The sequence below is a fragment of the Cloeon dipterum genome, chromosome X, assembly GCF_949628265.1.
Source record: "Cloeon dipterum chromosome X, ieCloDipt1.1, whole genome shotgun sequence".
Lineage (NCBI taxonomy): Eukaryota > Metazoa > Arthropoda > Insecta > Ephemeroptera > Baetidae > Cloeon > Cloeon dipterum.
Window position 1 is genome coordinate 22,253,969 of NC_088790.1, and position 19,292 is coordinate 22,273,260.

At 41.4% G+C, this 19,292-nt stretch overlaps 1 protein-coding gene across 2 annotated transcripts in view; it reads right to left on the reverse strand.

The window, feature by feature from the left end:
• Nucleotides 1–455: 455 nt before the first annotated feature.
• LOC135945781 (acetylcholine receptor subunit alpha-like) overlaps nt 456–19,292 on the reverse strand; it is a 45,895-nt gene continuing 27,058 nt past the window's right edge. Inside the window, exons 6-13 of one of the 2 annotated variants that reach the window (XM_065493654.1) lie at nt 16,459–16,639; nt 16,203–16,318; nt 15,729–15,897; nt 14,813–14,949; nt 14,384–14,530; nt 13,202–13,354; nt 9,419–9,629; nt 456–1,520 (exon numbers count right to left, since the gene is read on the reverse strand). In XM_065493654.1, coding sequence (XP_065349726.1) covers nt 1,323–1,520; nt 9,419–9,629; nt 13,202–13,354; nt 14,384–14,530; nt 14,813–14,949; nt 15,729–15,897; nt 16,203–16,318; nt 16,459–16,639 — 1,312 coding nt within the window. In that variant the 3' untranslated portion in view covers nt 456–1,322. Of the gene's footprint in view, nt 1,521–9,418; nt 9,654–13,201; nt 13,355–14,383; nt 14,531–14,812; nt 14,950–15,728; nt 15,898–16,202; nt 16,319–16,458; nt 16,640–19,292 lie in introns of both variants that reach the window. The other variant, XM_065493653.1, reaches the window with a different exon arrangement.

Below are 19,292 nucleotides of genomic sequence, written 5' to 3' on the forward strand. Positions count from 1 at the left end.
AGACGGGATTTCGGGTCACCCCGCCCCCCTCTCTGTATTATTCTTACAGAAAAAAGAAGTCAGCAACTAATAAATAAATAAGATTGAAACTTGACAGGGTAATTTAATCTCGAACAAAAAATTAATCTTTCATGACCTATCTAGCAGCTTGCCTGTGTATTATACTATTTCTAAACGACCTCTGTTCTATTGAAAGCAGAGAGAAAATAAATCTGGGTCAGTTGAAGAGGTTATATTTATTTTATAAGTCTTGAAATCCATCTGAATCACGTGCGCTGGAAATCCGATCCCTTTCCTTACCTGGCTGTAAAAGCAGCGCAAGACGTTGTCGCCCGAGGTGAGTGCGATGCTGCGCCTGTTGTTCTGTTCTTTATTATGAGAAACCTCAGTGGACGGACAAACAAAGAGTTGTCTTGGATGAATGAAAGAACTGCAGCGAAACATTCAGATTCGTGTTTATATTGTTTTTCTCTTTTTGTACATCCAGATAGCAGAGCAGGTCGTGATAAAAATCGTTGGATAAATCTCACTGGCTAAGAATAAATGTATGTACACAGTGTCGCGTGGTGCGTAAAATCCATCGAGTCGCGTGTTATTCTCATACATTCGTCGTTGCTGCTGCTGCTGCTGCTGCGGCTGGGGGAGCGGAGGAAAGCTGCCCGAGAAGAAAAGAAGAAAAGCATATTTCGCTGCTTTTGACTCCCCCGTGTGTAAGTAAGAAACGAAATAAAAACAGAGCTGCCGTCGCCGTTGCTGCTGCTGGAGAGATATGAAGAGCAAGATAAGGAGAAAGGGAAGGATGGTGGCGCGCGGTCGTTGACAAAAAGCGGACGGGCGGCCCACCTCTTCTCTCGGAAGGCGAGAGCAATGTATAAATATATGGTCCGCGTCCGTCTTCTTGCGTTTAGCGTTTGCGTTTAGCTGTTGGTTTAGCTGAGCATGCCGACATGCGGGTTAGGAACAAGCCTTTTGTTTAGTTTCGCCATTTTTATTACAAAAGAGAGACAATCAAAGATATGTGACACGCTAAATCTCGTCGCAAATACAATATCGTAATAATATAGTTAGTAACAAGAGGAATAACAAGTTTGAGAGTGAGCAAGAATAAATCTGTCAGTGTGTCGTCCAATGTTCTCGTTCATATAACATCGTCGCAACACCCAGCTACGGATGCGTGTCTTGTTCTTCTCCCCTTGAGAAAAACTTTTCTTGCTGCATGTGTGTCAGTGTGTGAGTGTATGTGTGTGTGTGTGTGTGTCGGTGTGAGTGTGTGTGTGTGTGTGTGTGAAACAATTTACATTCGCTGTCGAAGAGTTGGTCCTCTATAGGCCGGTGGCGATGTGCGGCTTGGCTGTGGTCGATGCGATCTCCGAGAGGCGCACGTCGATCGGAATGCGGTCGTCGTACAGAGTGGGCGCCTGCAGGATGATGCCCGCCGTGCCGACCAACACCGCCAGCGTGAAAATCCACAGGAACAACCGGTCCAGCACCATCGCCACGTACTTCCAGTCCTCTTTCACCTGCAAAAACCACACGGAACTCGCGTCAAAGAGTGTGTGCCATAAGTTTCACCGTGAGAGACTACTAATGAGCTTCAAAATTACTATCGCGGAGCGTTTTCTGATTTTTTGTTTGTTTGTTTGTTTCGTGACTTTTATGTCAATAACCAATTTAGAAAAATAGTAAAATAGAACGCTGTCTCAAAGAACGTGTGATTTTGTATGAAAATTTCACAGTGGTGTTATCTTTTGCTATAAAAAATATTTAAAATCAAAAATCAAAACAGAAAATTTAATTTTTGTTAATATTTTCCCCTCCATATATCGGGTTGCAACCGTTAGAATTTCTAAAACTGTACACCGTTAAACTCATATTGACCTCCCTTGACGAACCGAAGGTTTTAAGGGGTGCTCGCCCCCCAATCTTTTTCAAACTCCTGCTAAAATTGTAATAGAAAAAACGTCCTACTAAGCATGCTCTCTCGCTGTTGGAAAAATCACGTTTCTTCTTTAAAAATTATTGGAAGCCTCGGAAGCTTATTCAATTCCAGTATTTGCAAAAAAATAAACAGTTGAAGCGTGTAAAAGATTTTCAAGAGGTTTGAAATATGCGGTCCATTAAGGATTGAGAATAATTATTTGTAAAATGACACGATCAATTCTATCCTGCGGTCAGCTTGCATTATTGACCTAGAAAAAAATGCGAATTTTAAAAAGTTTTTGTTGCATTTTTAACTGTGATTGCGTAAACTGAATAACAAACAAATATTTAATTCTTTTTTGAGTTTATGAATATATAGTTTCGACCGCTATTTTGAACAGTTCTGTTCTGCGGCAAGGATACTATGACAAAACTAACAGTTCGTTTACGTTTGTTTGAGATGTCTCATGACCGCAGCAACAGACAAGTACCGGTAATTTCTGTTTACGAGAAAATTTAATACATCGTAAACTTTCCCCGCGTTCCATCAACTTGATCACAGGCGTTTAAGGAGAGAGAAAATATCTCACAATTCATTGAAGTTGCAGGAGATCATAATTCCCGTCCAACGGCGAAATAAACGCCGGCCATGCTGCGCCGTGAAGAGCGTGGGTCGGAATAAAAAAGCACGCGACATAAAGTAGCAGAGAGGAAGGAAGGAAAAACAACAGCTCCGTCGAGAGCTCTCTCTTTCTCCCGTTGCTTTTTTAGGCCCAAGGAGAAAACCGTCGATAACCAGTTTATATGTTGTTATGGCCAGGCAAGAATAACACGGCTGTCAATTGACTCCTCTTCTCGATATTGTCCGCCGGGATGGATTATCAAGGGGTGCGTGCAGCAGACACCGTCGCTCGACTTACAATTTACAACGAGAATTCTCCACCCCCCGAACAAGATGCAAACAGATGTTGGAGCGAGTATGCAACGCGCACGACACTCGCAGCAAGCAGGTTGCATAGCTCTGCTATTGAATCGGCCCGCGGGGAGCGATACTCAGGCCAAATTGTCGGCATATATGAGGTGAAAGAAGAATTTATTTTTTTGCTGCCACTCGAGCCAGATTTTTCCGGCTCGGTGAACGCGGCAACAGCACGACGAATGTGGGGGAAAGAAAACAAGAAGTGCCTCTCGCTTAAGAGCACGCCAAGAGTGAATGTTTATGTGAGTGTAGGCCACCTCCGAACACACGTTTCTTAGCATAGAATCGTTCCATATGTAGGGCACGAATTTTGAATAAAAATTGCGGAAAAAACTTAAATTCAAAGTGCCTATGTAATAAAATTTTGGAATCAGCTGCTGCACTAACCATCAAGTACTGGCCAGTACATTATGACGTCATCAGTTTTAAAGTGGGTTGATACTGGCAACAATTATGAATTTAATTTGAGTTGTTGCCTACAATTATCAGTTTGAATAATTATCTCAACATTGTGAATAAAAATTAAATTAGGACCGAGTAACAATTAAATTTCATATTTTGACAAAATCATCGAAATATGCGACGCATTGTCAATGATATTTTGCTTGATTTCGATCCTCTCGTCTCGATCTATCCAACGGTGTGCAAATTATGGGGTAAATTTCTCTTCTGGCGCCCATAAATCATGCTTTTCGATAAGGAGGCGTTTGTAGGAGTTAGGAATCACCACACATTGCTCGCCGCTTGATTAGATGCAAACTTTTTAGCCAATTTTCTCATCAATTTAAATGTCAGATTGGATAAAGTCTCTCTCTCTATCTTTATCCCAATTTTCACAGCATATTTGTAAGGTAAAGGTGAAATTTATTTTTCAGAATTTTTCAGTGCTGTTCCACTTTAAAGCCACTGATGCTCAGAACACGCTATTTCTGTTCCGCTCGATTGCTGTTTTTGCCGATTGCTTAAATGGCATGAGAAATAAAGTAGTATCCGACAATTACTGTAAAAGGTAAGGAAGGTAGTCACAGGAACCGACATTCCCTTGTTAGCTCTATTGATAAATCTGATTGTTATTATTAGACTGCGTTTGGCATGATTAAAGTGGAATGATACTGGGCAACAATTGAAAATTATTTGAATTGTTGGATGCCATAAACAATTTGTTCAACAATTTGCAATAATAAAAAAGGACCTTCCTACAGTAATAATGTAAATTTTGCCAATTTTCTCCAAAATTTACAGTGCTTGAATATATTTTCTTGGCATATTCCGATTCATCTCGTCGAGATCTATCCAACGGTGTATGCCACTCATTAGGGAAACTCTTGATTTTGAAATAAAATCGGATTTCAAGTAAGGAGACAGCCATTACCATTTGAAAAGCACGTACGGTAACTGTCTAGCCAATTTTCTCAAAAAATTACAGCGCTTCTTAGGTCAATTAAGGCTTTAACTGAATCCTAAGGGGCGAGGTTATGCATTGGCAACAAGCATTTTCCAGGCTTTTGTAGTATCATTCCTCATAAAACGAAGCATATTTTTTATTCTGAATAGTGATGCAGCCGTTCTCGTTTCAGTGGTTATTGACATTTAACCATGCCGATTTTCAGGATTTCCAACTACATATGTACTATAATATAGAACTGTATTATATTTTTTCGACGTACGTACATGTTCTCTAACAATAAATCACAATGCAATTGTTATGGACTTTTCGCATTGCGGTAGAACTGTTCTGGTTTAATTTAGTCGCATGCTGCGATCAGCAACAAAGACGCCATTCTCTGAGCCCAAATTGAATGTCCACGAGCTAAGTGAATCGTCACTGGCAGCATTATCGTCGTGGAGGATTTTGTCAAAAGGCAAACGTGCATGGCAATAAATCTCGGGCGGGCTCACTCGCTCGCTCGCCTGGAGCAGGCGAGGCCAATGAGAGATTTATGCAACCTGTATCGCCCGCCAGGCCGACTGACAAGAATGCTTCTCTAGGTACATAACATAATGCTGCTACATGCATAGGCGTCGGCGCACGATAAATGGGGATTTATGGGTCTGGAGCACGTAAGTGAGTCAGGCTGAGAAACGTGAAGCCCTGAGAGCAGAGTGTATTTGCCATGGAACGCGCGGCGGGGGCACGACCGAACAGAAGCGAGGGCGTTCCGCACGCATTCTAATTGTGTTAGATGGGATCGTACACTGTAATTAATTTATTCGAGCTCGCAGCAATTAATTAGCAGACGCAGCTGAGCACATTTATTTGTTTCAGCTTAAAAAGGAAAAGTAAAACGCGATGCTAAGATCTCCTATAGGATTTTAGATTTTGTTAATCAACGAGCAACCCCCAATTTTTGGATATTAACAGAAGATGGTTCTGTATTAAAAATGAACAACAGAACAGGCAAAATCTGGTGGTCTGGTGAAAATATTTCTGCCAATAAATAACCATCTGCTGGGTCAGTTTCAGAGGTCTTAAAGATCTGGTTAACCTTCAGTTGAATGAATGCAGTTAAATCTTAAAAAAGCAACTCATTTAAGAAATCATAGTCTTGCCATTTTGTAAGTGAACCAGGATTCCCAATAATTTTAAAACGCTCAATGTTAATTTTTATATTCCGGAAAGGGACAAGAGAATAGCCAATAAAAAATTACGTCCGTGGTACTCTGCTAAATTACCAAGGTTGTCATGCGATCGACGTTCTCCGAGCCTGAGCTAATCCGAGAAGTCCACCTCCCCGACAGAGTCGATTTTTCTTGTCTGAAGAAGAGGATTGCCAACGTCTTGGTCAGCTTCAATCGCGTTATCCAGACGTGCGGCGATCTGTCTGCGTGCTGGCCAAGAGATTTGCGTCGCAGAACCTAATAAGTCGGACCGAAATATGCGCCTAGTGCAATTTGTCCGCGAGCGATTCGCTGACTGCACACTTTCCGACCCCAAAAGCGGTGACCCGACGACATAAAGCACACACGCTCGGCCTTATTTTCCGGGGGAAATCAGCGTAAAATTGAGTTGCCCAGCGAATATTGAATAATTCTGCCGAGTCACAGCGTCAATCTCGGGGCAACTGCGGCAAACTCGACTCAAATCTAGTTAGTTGACAGCTCGTCTTGCCAAGTGGCGCTGATGCAATTTGCCGCCGCCGTAATTGCGTTTTTATGGAGATTAGCCGGAAATGAAACGAGCGCCTTGTTTAATGCACCTGCGAGCTGCTGCGGAATTTCGTCTCGTCCTGCATTCAGATTTCCGTTTGTTGCTGCAGCGCATGCAGATGAAGCCGGTGGCGTGAGAAATGGGTTGAGAACATTGCCTGCTGCGAGATGAACTAAACTTGGCACTTGAGCGTTGAGCGTAGTTACAAGTAAAACACTCACATTAGGTTAAATAATGGACGCAATCGGAAAAAATGCTCTGCAGCTCGCTTCACACTACATATATAAAAATTGCGCTACCACGTGAATGAAATTGTTTGTTTAGTTTCTTAATAATTTATTAACTCTATTTATAAATTTTTAAATTGAAACTCAGTGTGGTAAACTTTTATTCTACTCCACAATTTAGATAAACTAGAAATTTAATGATGAACACATTAAAATGTAGCATCAACTGATGTACGATGTAAAAGCGTGCTCAGCAATTTGGCGCCGAGTGTCGTCTTGCGTAAACAATGGCGGAGGGCAAGTGCGGCGTCGGCACCTCGCACACTGCAATTTTTGCCGCCGCCCCGGGGGGTGATTTCGCTGATGATGTGCAGTCATTTCGTGTCACCGAACGGAAGCAGAGCCTGATAGCGGGCCATCAATAACTGCGGCTGCGAGCGCGATATTTTATCCATCCGCTTATCGGGTCCGAGGAAGGAAGGCGGCTGAGCAATCAAACCGCTCGCTCTTCTCGAGACTCGAGAGCTGGCCGGGCGAGGAGAAAGGCGGGAAACCGACCTCCTTTTTCCCCCGAATGGAATCGTTCCAATACAGCACGTGGCCACGCGAGCAACCGAATTTGTTTTGATCCCCGGGCTACCCGAGAAATTTACGAGGAGTCGCTCTGGGGCTGCCAAAGCGGCCGCAAAAAGTCCTGCGGGATGCTGCATTCTCGCAGTTCCCGCACCTTGCTTTGTCGGCTAAATGGAGCGGAAGCTATGCAGATTATGCAAGAAGTATGTTCGCTCATTTGATATTAAAATTAGACATTAGCGCTGCGAGCAAAAAGCGGTCCTTTTTCCCCCCCATGCGCGGCGCTCGCCCTATTTTTCCAATTAAAACTCGGGACAATTAAGAAAGACCCCCGACCCGGAAAATTTTGGAACTTTCTTCCACTATTATGAAAACAAAAAGCGGAAGAACGCATGCAAATTCTGCCGCGACTAATCCAATTATCTCGGCACAGGGTTAATTGCAAGCCGCGGCATTAGTCAAATTTCGTCGACTGGCCCGAGTTTGCAGGCGGAATTAGGCCATTTGCCCATTAAAAACTTGTAGCAGCGCCTAATTTTCCGGCCGAGCAATCATTGTTTCGTTTAACGAGCCTACCTTGATTAGAGTCATTAAGCTGCCGGCCCGGCAATCTTGCCATTTTACGGCGCACGCCCTAATCGCGCCGAGTAAATTTTATTCCGACTAATGTACCCTGGACCTGGGCGCACCAGTAATTTGTGCAAACCAAGTCGAGCTAGGCAATTAAACAGTCTTGCGGCAAGGGGGTTTGATAAAACAGTCTAGCCTTTGATGGCAAATAATATTTTCAAAATTCATAAGTAGGTCAATATCAAGAGGGGAGAAATCGTTTTCAAACTATAATTTTATTGCTTTTACGGCCGAGGCAGGTGCGAATATTTTTAATTTTGGATGAGTTGAATGGACCATAAAAAACCATCTCTCTTTTGCAAATGCCTGCTTGCTTTTTTGTCGGTAAAATTTTGGCAAGTTTCTTTCTATAAAAATTTTGATATAGGCACTCTTCTCATATATTCAACAGGAATATTAAAAAGGAAATTACAATTTAAATTATGTTGTATTCAACCTAATCATTTGAATTAAAAATGATTGACCTACTTGAACATCAATCGAATGAAATACTGGTCCACAAAGACTTCCAGAGCAACCCAACCTTTTCAAACTCCGTCAAAAACAACAAAGTGTCCAGATTGGATCCTTGTGACAGCGAAAATCTTATTTAAAGTTTCTTCCCCTATCCAGCTTTTTGTGAGTTTGGTCTCAAAGCATCAAAACGATAGTGAGCCGCACGTGTCTCGACATCTGTCCTTCGTCGAAAGACAAAGTTGCTTTGGAAAATCCAGTCCTCACTCGGGCATACTGTTGATAAGACCTGAAATCGGCCAGCAAACACAAAGAACGAAACTTTCTTTTGGTCCAACTTTTTTGCAAAGGCTAAACGAAGAAGCGTGTTATTCTTGCGCGAGCCGAGTGACAGAGTGGCGGCAAAAAGCAAAAAGTAAGAAGCCCCGAGCCGTCCTCTCGGGCCCTAACAAGTCGACATAAATATATTCCTCACGTGCATGTCACGCGACGAGAGCTAAGATGATTAAGCATAGGCCGCTTTGTTTTGGTGCGATTCGTCACGTCTTTTAATCCCGAAACACTCGGGAGCAGCTTTCTTCGCCCTTTCGCATGTATGCAAATGAACTTTCGGGCAACTTTGCCTCGGCGCTGTCACTCAGCAGCCAAGGCGGTAATTTGTTTATCTGGCGGAAGGGGTAATCCGTCTTTGGCGTAATTCGCCCGACTCTTTCTGCGCCAATTGTTTTCAGAGCGAACGCATTCACTCATTTGAAACCGCTCGAGCGAAGCACGCCCGCCCGCTTGATCCTTCCTGACGCCTATTTGTTTACCTTCCGAGACGCGCGCGCGCGCGAGAGAGAGAGCTGCAATATATCAGCTTTATGAACGCGTGAGAGAGCGTGATTTATCATTTTTATGTTTGTGCTCTACTTTTGTTTTTGTTTATGCCAAAGCATCAGAGTCCAAATTCCAAAATTAAACAATCCCTAAAAATTCATAATTCTTAAGCAACACCTTCAACGTTTTTGTATTACATAATATCACTACAGTCATATAGAAATTCAATGTTTCATTGCAACACAATTTAATATATTATTTTAACCATTTAACTTTTGGATATATCTAATTACGAACACCAATGTTGGTGTTAAATTAACAAAAGACACGATTGTGAATGTAAATTTATTTTAATTCAATTAACAGGTCAAAAATACTTTACTTTGATACATCGAACATTGGAATATTAATTACTCAAGTGTATATATTTGTTTTACTGTGACAAAATCAGCAGTATGAAAGTGTTTAATTCTTTAGATTTCGCAACTTTCAAAACTGGACTAAAAAAATTGGGCTTCTATAGTCCTTTTGTGCACGTTAAAATGCATTGATTTCGCCAATCTCTGAATTAAATAAGCATATGTTTCACTACTCCCTCCAAAAAAACATTTGTGAGAAAAGTTAAAAAAAAACTCCTATTTTGTTAAAGAGTAAAAAGTGGATACGCACCCTCGTGGAGTCCTCCTCCCGCTTGGTGTGGTCGGCGATGAAGCGTACGCCGTCGATGGCCTTGTGAAGCTCGGGACAGAGATGCCAGTGGGGCGGCGGCCGCAGGGGCTCCTCGGCGGCCGGGGTGCTCTCCGCGTCGAGGGGTGCGTGCGACGGCGTGCCGTGGATCCGGCACAGCGGTTCCACCTGCGACGCCGAGCTCGACAGGTCCCTGAGAAAGGGCCACGTAACAACGCTGCTCGACCGCACGATCAGCGTGGCACGCAGGACACTTTATTTCAACTCGGCGCCAATTCGATCCCAACAACACATTCAGAGAATCCAACACTGACTGAACAACATCCACATTCAGGGAAACCAGAAATTGCTTCAATAAATAAAAATAAATAAATAAATTTGCGAGTTTTGAGGCACAATGATATTAAAAATACAATGAAAACGTCATGTTTCAAATTCATTAACAAATTCTCTAATATAACCTAATGTATTTTTCGTAATTAAAATTGTGTTAAATTATTTTTCTTATGCGAAATTGCGGAGTAAAATTTAGAAATGAGTAAAAAATCCTTTGAAATCTAAATTAGCATGCATGCGAGAGTCTTTCACTCAAGATTAGGGTGTCCGGTTTGCAGGGTGTTAATCAAATGGGGTCGCCCCGCCAATTAGAGCATCTGCGTGCCGCATTTAAAGCCAACCCTAGACACATCATCCCTTGCGATGCATTCCCAGCAGTGTGTGTGTGTGTATTAAATAGAATTTCGCACCCCATGAAAGGCTGCCACATAATATTTTATTTTTATGATACGCGAAGGCGCGGCAGCGTCCCGTTCTGGCCCGCGGCAATAAAACTTCTCGAGCAGACGTAAACCTAATTCTGCTAAAACCGTTTTATTCACTCGAAAAAGAGAGCAAATTGCGTTTTCTCGACCAACAAAATACGTATATCAGAGGGAGGAAATTCCTGGTTTCCCGTCGGCGAATATACATGCGCCTCGCAACGAGGGCTAATTGATACAACACCGAGTGCGCTCCATTGAAATAAAACACCAATGCATGCTCCATGCCTGCAGCTTTTTTCGTTAAAACTACACAACATTACATTGAACTATAGCAAACGTACAAACACGCCGACTGCTAGAGAGGACGACGTGGCATCTTTTTATGATCTGCCACGGCGAATGAGAGGAGCAGGGGGAAAGACGCCGGGTGCAAAAGTTGGTGGAAGCGAAAAGACGTGCCTGGAATTTCATCAGCCAGTTCCTGCTGTGGGTCAAACTAATCTTGACAGCCAGTGAAAAGAATACTAGCTCGCTCCCAACCAGTCGCCACTAGCTTTTGCCCTATTTTTTCTTCCAATTTATTGATTAAATTACCGTCTTGATCAAGAAAACTTCTCCTGACGAGGCTAAAAAAACACTGCATTCATTAACAGTCGTGTTTATATTAGCAAAGGGAAAACTTTATCTTCGACTGTCTTTTAATATTAACATCTGATTCCCATTTGATGAAAAACAAGTTCATGCAGTGTAAAAAAGTGTCAGAATTTCGATCGACCTCTCAAATAAATGAACATCGAAAGTGACAGCTATGGCTGTTGAATATTGCTTTTCTGGGGTTTGGTAATATACACGGCAGACTGGTTTTCGAGGGAAATCTTTTGATGTCAAAGCAGCTAGCGGCCGGCGAGCGAAATTCCATAACAATTTCGCGTGCTGCCAGGAAATTTGGCTCAGTTTTTCTTTGAGGCACGTCACTCGCAGTAATTTCCCATCCAACAGCGCAATTTTTCCCTGCTCCATGCGGGTCTCTCTCTTTTTTCATTCACACACACACACGCTCTTCGGGCTGACTGCCTGCCTGCTCGTGAAATATTAAAAGCAAAGAAGCGGCTGGAGGAAATTGAGCTCTTAAGTGATAAAGATCTTTATTGCGGCGGCGGCGGCGAGCGTATCAAGAAGACGTTACCCCGTTCTGGCCTGCTGCTTATCCGCTGGTCGGCCCCTTCCCGAAAGGGGCTGGATGATTAATTAATCGCTAATTTGTGGCCATTTTTCATCCGCAGACAAGATCGGACATTTCCCCCCGAAAGCAGCAATCACACTCGGAGAAAAGGGGAAATGCAACCCGCACGACCGGGGCAGTGAGAAATCGCGTCTTGTTCCGTTCACTGACAAATTGTTTCGGCCCTTAGTCTTGAGAGAAATGAGCCTCGAAGATGGCTCTACGCCGGGATTAGAATTATTCATTTTTGTATTATGTATGTGCTTTATGCTTGGTGGAGGCATATCGTAAAAGCCAGCGACGCGTGAGGCGTGTGATGCAAAAACAAGCCAGCCGGCAATAAGGTCGATAATCGCTTTTCAAAGGCTGACGCGTCGTAATTGAAATTCGGTGTTCGGTGCGTACACAGGCTCGCTCTTTGCACCTTAACCCCAATGTGTGTGCGCGCGGAAAGCGTTTAACTCGGAATAAAAACCCAATTTTCCGTCTGACAGAGGCAGAATTTACGTGTGTGTGTATATATACTGTACGCTTCTCCCAGCGGAGAAATTTTTCTTTCACGGTGGAGTTATTTTCGCAAATACGAATAAGCCACCTGTGCGGCTTTCCCGGGAAATATAATGCATGCCGAAGAATCCAACGAGAGATTGAGCGAATTCTCCGCCGTGAAATATTAAATGGAAATTCCAACCACCATGTTTTCCTACAGCAACAACGCAATAATAACAATTAAAGCCGACGTTTTCCTATGCAAACGGTGGCATAGTGTAACTCGTTCTGAATAGTTAAATAGACAACTTTGCTGCCAGCCGAGCAGAGAGAAAGCAGGCAAACAAAACCGACCAAACACAACAACACACATGTACACACTTGTCCGGAACAATCGCTCAGGCAAGAAGAGGAGGAAAAAGAAAGGGTTGGTCCCCTGGGGAAACCTTTTGATGCCCCCAGATTTTGGCAAACAAACACACACAACACATTCATCAGTTTTCCCTGCTAATTTATGTTAGGGCTGCCACACATAGCCGGAGGAAAAGGGACAAGGGGTGACGTGATTTGAAGGGAATTTCACAAAAAGGGAGTGTTTGGCAGAGTGTCCAAACACGGATTCGTGTAAAGGAGGGGAAATTGGGCTCGATAACAAATGTGGTGAAAATTGTTTAAGGCCCTTGTAGCAATCACGTCACCATTTTTATAAATGTAGATCGATTATTAAAAATATTTAAATAAAAATCATTCTTGTATTTAATTTATCTTACAAAGTGTACGGTAATTATTTCTAATTTCCCCAAGTGATGACAGAATTTTTCAAAAATTATTTTGTACTTAATTTGATGCTGTTTGAAAATCGTTATTGAACTAGCTAACAGGAGAATTCTCCTCGTAGGACACTCACGGCGAGGAGCACTCACTTTTTTTTCGTAATTTTTATTTTCGAGAAAATTGAGAAAAATCTTTTTTGTATTAATGTTTCTTTTGGTCATATTTCAATTTGTAATAGTTGCATTAGTAAATCATTGCACTAAATTCAACCAGCAATCAACCACATACTAAACCCAAAAATAATTCCCCTCATTTAATTCATTATTGACCCGAATAGTAGAGTTCTCTCAAATATTTTGCACTATAAAATGGGGACGATCGTCCACATCAAAGGCCCTCAAACATATTTTATCATATTCTCCTCGTTGACGGGCTTGGCAACCCTAACTCATTTTCACCATGCAGTCGGCGTGTTTTTTTGCTGTCGATTGATGTGAAAGGAGAAGAAAATAAGTGTACCTGTTGTAGTCGTGGGGCGGGGGCGGGTAGAGGGGCATTTCGGCGGGCACGCCTAGCTCATGCAGGGCCGCGGCACTGCTGCCCGCGTACATGGACGGGTCGCGCAGCTCGAGGCCGTTGCACGTTCGCACCATCACACGGTGGTGCGAAAATCTGCAACACACATACACACACACCCGACGTGAAAAATTAGATCCTGCCAGACGCGTGACCTCCGGCGATTTTTGTTGCTAACGTGCGCTTCTTTCCTGCCTTTTTGAGGAAGTAAAAAATTTGCCAAAAAATATGGATGCTGGCTGATAAAATGGAGCTGCATTTTGTACCTTTGAGTGCATATAGAGATTTGGATATAATTAGTGGCATTGTGAACTGATTAGATAAAAAAATTGAGCAAGTAATTTCCCATTTTTTAATTTTAAAATTTTTGCATTTTTAATCTATAAAATCTTAATCTTAAAAAATATAAACTGCAATTTAACCATAGTTGAAAAGAAAATGTTTGAAACTTGATAATTAATGTATCTATCAAATGTGTTAAAAAGAAATAATAAATTATTACATGTTTTGGAGAAACAGTACCGAATTAAATTGATTGAAAAATTTGCTTCAGACATACTTTCAAAATATTTTTAATTTTAATTTCCCAACTATCATCACAAAATATCAGCGGATTTAATTGAATTTTTGACAATCAAATGAAACATTTAAAAAAAGCTATTTTCTCTTTCTGGTTCTCCCTTTCTTCAAATCCAATTAAAACACCAAGACCCTCGCACTTCACGTTCATTGTGCAACAGTTAAGAGGGAAAAATGCATTATCTTGATCTGATCAATAACTGGAAACTGGGATGCGATCCCTATCCCAACTCCTTGAAATAATCATTTTCCGGTCAAGAGCAAATCCCTCTTGAAGCATAATGCCTGCATCGAGGGGAGAGCGAAAGCCTGTTATTTTTTCTCTTTCGCGCGCATGACAATAAAGCCGTATTATATAGTATAGAAAAGAAGCGCAGAGTGGCTTTGCATGCACGAGCGGGCCAAGTGGACGCGCGTCCTCGCAGGATCACTTTTCAAGAGACTTCTTCATTTGGCGCTCTTGCGGCTGACAATGGGGGCTCTTTTTTGTCGCGCGCCCTATGAGCGGGGGCGGAGAGAGGGCGGCAAAAGAAAACGAACGCGCACCCTCTTTTGTCAATGGTGTACTGCGGCCGACGCATCACCAGCAGCCGCGGCAGAATGTGGATGAAGACCCGTTTGACCCAGGGGGCCATTGTGTGCGTCTGCGGAGATCGGAAGTGCACGTTCAGCACCACCACTGTCACGCATATACTGGAAACAATACATGAATTTAGTCTTATTGTAATTTTAATCATAATTAAATTTTTATAAAATAATTTTTTATTCCAATCAAAAGAAGAAAAGATGTGAACCAATTAACAATTCGTTCAAGTGTCAAAACAACACATATCTAAAATATCTTTCAGTTTGAAAAGTATTATCAAAGTAAATTTTGATATTTAAATTGGAAAATTTTCCAGATTTTTTTTTTATATTTGAAATAAAATAAATTTTTCGTACTTGATAGGCATTTTACAATATTATCATTTTTACCTGAAAGTGTCGAGGATCATTGTGAAAAGCACGAATTTGCCTAGCAGCGGCACGACCAGACTGGTCGGGGGGATGATCTCGGCGAGCAGCAAGAAGAACACAGTCAGGGAGAGCAAAATGGAAATGGACAGGCTGACCTGGCGGGCAGAGACCACACGCAGACAGACATGGCATTAGTCAAATGAGATTAAGGGCTAATTGAATTGTTTCTCGAAATTTGCGTGATTAAATTTCACGAGAGAGGCCGGCGTGTGTTCGATCTGTTTGCATCGGGCAGTAGCTGCAGCTCTGGCGTAAAATGCGCCAAAGCGGCGGCGGCAGCGGCGGCAAGGCAAGGCTGAATGCGACGTTCTCCCTGCTTTTCCGCTGCACCCCTTTTCGCCCCATCGAACTTCATCCATACAACAGCAGCAGCAGGCTGCGACACGTATACTCGTAAATGGGGATGAAACGACCCCCCAAACTGCAGCATTTTTTTATTCAGATTGATACTCGCAGGAAATATTAGTTTCGTCTTATTTTATTCCGGGGGAGATTCACGATCATCATAAAACCATCTGAAGTTTATTTTCGACTCTTGAATTTCCTCCCTCGTTTCCTCGCAGCTTGGTAAGAATAACCAATTTGCTCAACACGCCTCATGCAAATGACTCTGCACTTGTCGTCGTTCTTTCTCGGGTGATAAAAAAATCTTGCCCTCGCTTCTCTCGGAGGTGCCAAAATATGAATACGATTTGAATGAGAATCAGCCGTGTTGCAGGCAACTCGAAAATCGGAATAAACGGGCCGCTTGCCCCGCGTGAAGCTTGTTTATCTTGGCTGACAGGTGCTTCAACCGGACAGGCTAAATAACTTAATTTTTCGGCCAAAGTGACGTTTTGATTGGCTCGGCCTGCGCTTGGGCAGCAAGAGTTACCTTCTCGCCGCTATCGGAGGGAAGATAGAAGACGAGCACCGTTAGGAAGGAAATTCCCATGCAAGGGATGATGAGGTTCACCGTGTAGAACAGCGTTTTCCGGCGCATCGTGATGTTGAACGTGATATCCAGGTACGGCTCGTCGCAGCACGTGTAGAACTTCTCGTTTCTGTTGGAGAAAAGCATTCTCTGATTATGTGAATTATGAATTTTAAATTATAAATATATCAGAGCACCAAAACTGCGGAACGTAGTGATGTAAATATCGACAATCGCGACAACTAGCAGTGAGATTTAAATGAATAATTAAGCTCAATATCTCCCTACCAGTATTATTCTTAAAAACTACGAAGTAAATCAGTATATCCCATTTTAAATAATAAAATCACAATGAAAAAAGATTTAATAGAAAATTAATAGAAAAAATTATATATTTTTTACAGTTTATAAAAAAAGAGTAACTTTCTTATTTACCTCACTGCAGGTACTTCCAAAATGTCCCACTCAACCGAGGTGTAGAACTCTGAAAGATCCACTCCGATCTCGACCACATTTGACCCTTTCACCTCGTCGATGTGCCTCAGGTCGACCTGCAAAAGACCAAAGCCGTCAGTACGGAGGAAAATATTTCCAGCTCATCAAGTGAGGCAGCTGTCGATTTTTTTTCATCTATTTTTTGGCGTCTCTCTTGACATTTTTTCGTTGTTAGTAGGGATTTGGGCGGACCCACCTGGAAGCCGTCGTACGTCCAACTGCCAAACTTCATGACGCACGTCTGCTCGTCGAACGGGAAGTACTCGACGTCGATTTCGCACGAGCTCTTGTAGATGGCCGGCGGCTTCCATTCCACCCGGCCTGTATAGTTGAGAGTGGCTTTCGTCGCCAGGGTCACTTCAAAGTTTCCGTCGGCACTGCCAATTTGCATCGAGACGTCGGATTAGTTAGTTTCCTCTCACGGCGAAACTTTGCACACACTGATTTGGAAGGATCAAAAAGCCTTAAAGTCTCAAGAAGTTTAGGAAGAGGAATTTTATAGGTGAAATATGATTTCAAGGTTGAGTTGACTCATAAGTTAAAAATCTAGAAATAAAATTACCACTTTTGCAATTGTTTGTGATGGTTATTTCTTTTCATTTTATATAATTTTACTTGATTTTTTTACTGCAGCAATTATTTCGAAATTCCTATAAATACTGAAGAGCGAAGAAAAATGTTCTTTGCCAAAAATTTCTCGAATTCCAGGATCTGAGAAGTTAAATTTTGAACTTTTTTTTACATATTTTCAAGCCTTTGGTCCATTGAACACTGTCAAGATTAAGAAATATTTATTCAGATTTTGAGAAAACTTCGTTTTTAGGTATTTTTCTGAAAGACTAATTTAAATATGCATTCACCCAAAAATATTATCAATTAATTTAGTATTTTAAACACACCCATTTTAAATTTTTTCCTCTTTTTTAAATAAATAGGAAATATTGAAAAGAAAAATCTTGGAAAAAAGTGGATTGTCAACGAAAGAAAGCGTTTTACAGAAAGCAATAAAATCGAGATAAAGGAGCCTTGCTTTTTGTCACTGGGGTAAAGCAAACAATGTGCGTATGGTGAGTTTGTCCCGAGAGTAATTTTGGCGCGCTCAGATAAGTCCAGATGAAACGGGCCCGGCTTTAATAAAAGGCGGAGGGGGACAGAGAAAGGAGAGTGCAACCCTTCGCCTCTTTCTAAATTAGGCCCGACGCGCGTTTGTGTCTAAATTTGGCGAGCACTGCACTGCACTTCTTGATGCCCACTCGCGCGCGCGGCGCTCGATACATTCTTCCCTTCGCCCACCCGCCTCTTTTTTGCTCGTAAATGTTTCTCGCTTCGCTTTTTTTATTAGTTTTACTCATGGCGCGGAAAAAACATATTTCAGCGACACACTTATGCGCCAGGCTGATTTTTATGGACTGCTCGTATTTTTTTAGGAGAATGCGCGAGAGGTGACGGCGCGGACAATTTGCGAAAGGTGACGCCGACGCTTTGCTCGCTCCGGCTGATTGATGATCGACTCGTGCGCTGTTGAGTCGCTTTTCCGCTAGCACCAACTTACAACAAAACGATAAATTAAAAGCAACTCTTACAAAATCAAAATAAACTATTGCCAGAGCTTGCCAGACTATAAAAACTCCAAACTATCTACAGACCAAAGAACTAAAATTTTACAAAGAACAAAAATATTTCTTTCTTTCTTTCTAGGAACAGGTTCTATGATTTGACAAGAAGCTATCTTATTGTATTCGTGTAGAGTGACCTAATGGGTATCATGTTCAAAATATTTTGGTTTGATATCTAACTGATTTACAGAGTTTTGTAAATATACGATCAAAATCTCAAGAAGTAATTTAAAATTAAAGTTTTTGTTCAATCCAAGTGTTATTTATATAGGGTTGAGATGATTTTAGTTTAAACAATTCAATCGATTTGTCAATTTTTGCATTTAAGAATAAAATTCGGAATTTTTCCACAGTAATTAATTTGTACTTTTATTATACTGCACGCAAAAATTTAATATATATTCAAGAGCTTACAAATATTTGTAGATTTGCTAACAATTTCTACCACTGTCATTGTTAATTCGTTAAAGGTCCTGATGGCGAACTTTTGTCGGCACTATGAAGTTTGAAAACGCTTGTTCGCACTGAATTGTCGGCAACCGCCAATTAATTGATCCTAGCAAGCGGATTTTAATTAACGTGCAGTATTTTTTAAATAACAAAAAGTCAGGGGGCCTTTGAAATTAAAAATAGATAGTTATTTATCTCGCGAAGTAAAAAAAATGATGCAGATTGTCGTTTAGTAAGCTCAGAAACTTCAGATCTTGAACATAAATAAGTTATTTATTATGTTTCTAGCCAAAAAGGTTGCTATCTGAGTAAAAAGGTATACTATATATTTAAAAATATCATCAGGATTGAACAAAAACTCATTCAAAACTCGGCTTCAAATTTATATCACATCTCCTATGAAGCTCCTCAACTTGTTTACATATTGAATTCATGAAATTTAATAACTCACATAGAGTTTATTTTAAATCAAATCACAAACAAATCATATTAAATTTTATGTTACTCGATTTTTTTATAAAATAAATTGGTCTTTGACTAAAGAGTAGAATCTTATGAAATCGCTTTAAATGTAACTTTATAACAGTATCTCAAAAATTGATGTCTTTCATGAAACCTTTATGAAGAATTGGTCACGTCATGTTTCAGAACAAGAATATAAACTAAAAAAGTTAATAACTCAGCAAAGTTGGCTAGAAGCACCAAACTAATTATTGTAATTTTATTCTTCAATGATGAAATATCGAATGCATAAAAAAAACTATAAACATAAACAAAGAAAGAAGAAAAGAAAAAAATAAATTGGCTGAGAAAGTTTTGGAGTAATTTTTAAAACAGAGAAAAATGGCAAAAAATGAGCTAATTCGCAGAAGCGGCGTGGAGGCGGGTTTCGGAAGCGAGGGTGCACGGGCGGGCGCGTTTGCGTGCGTCTCATCTTGGCCCATTAATCTGGCGTTATCTGAGG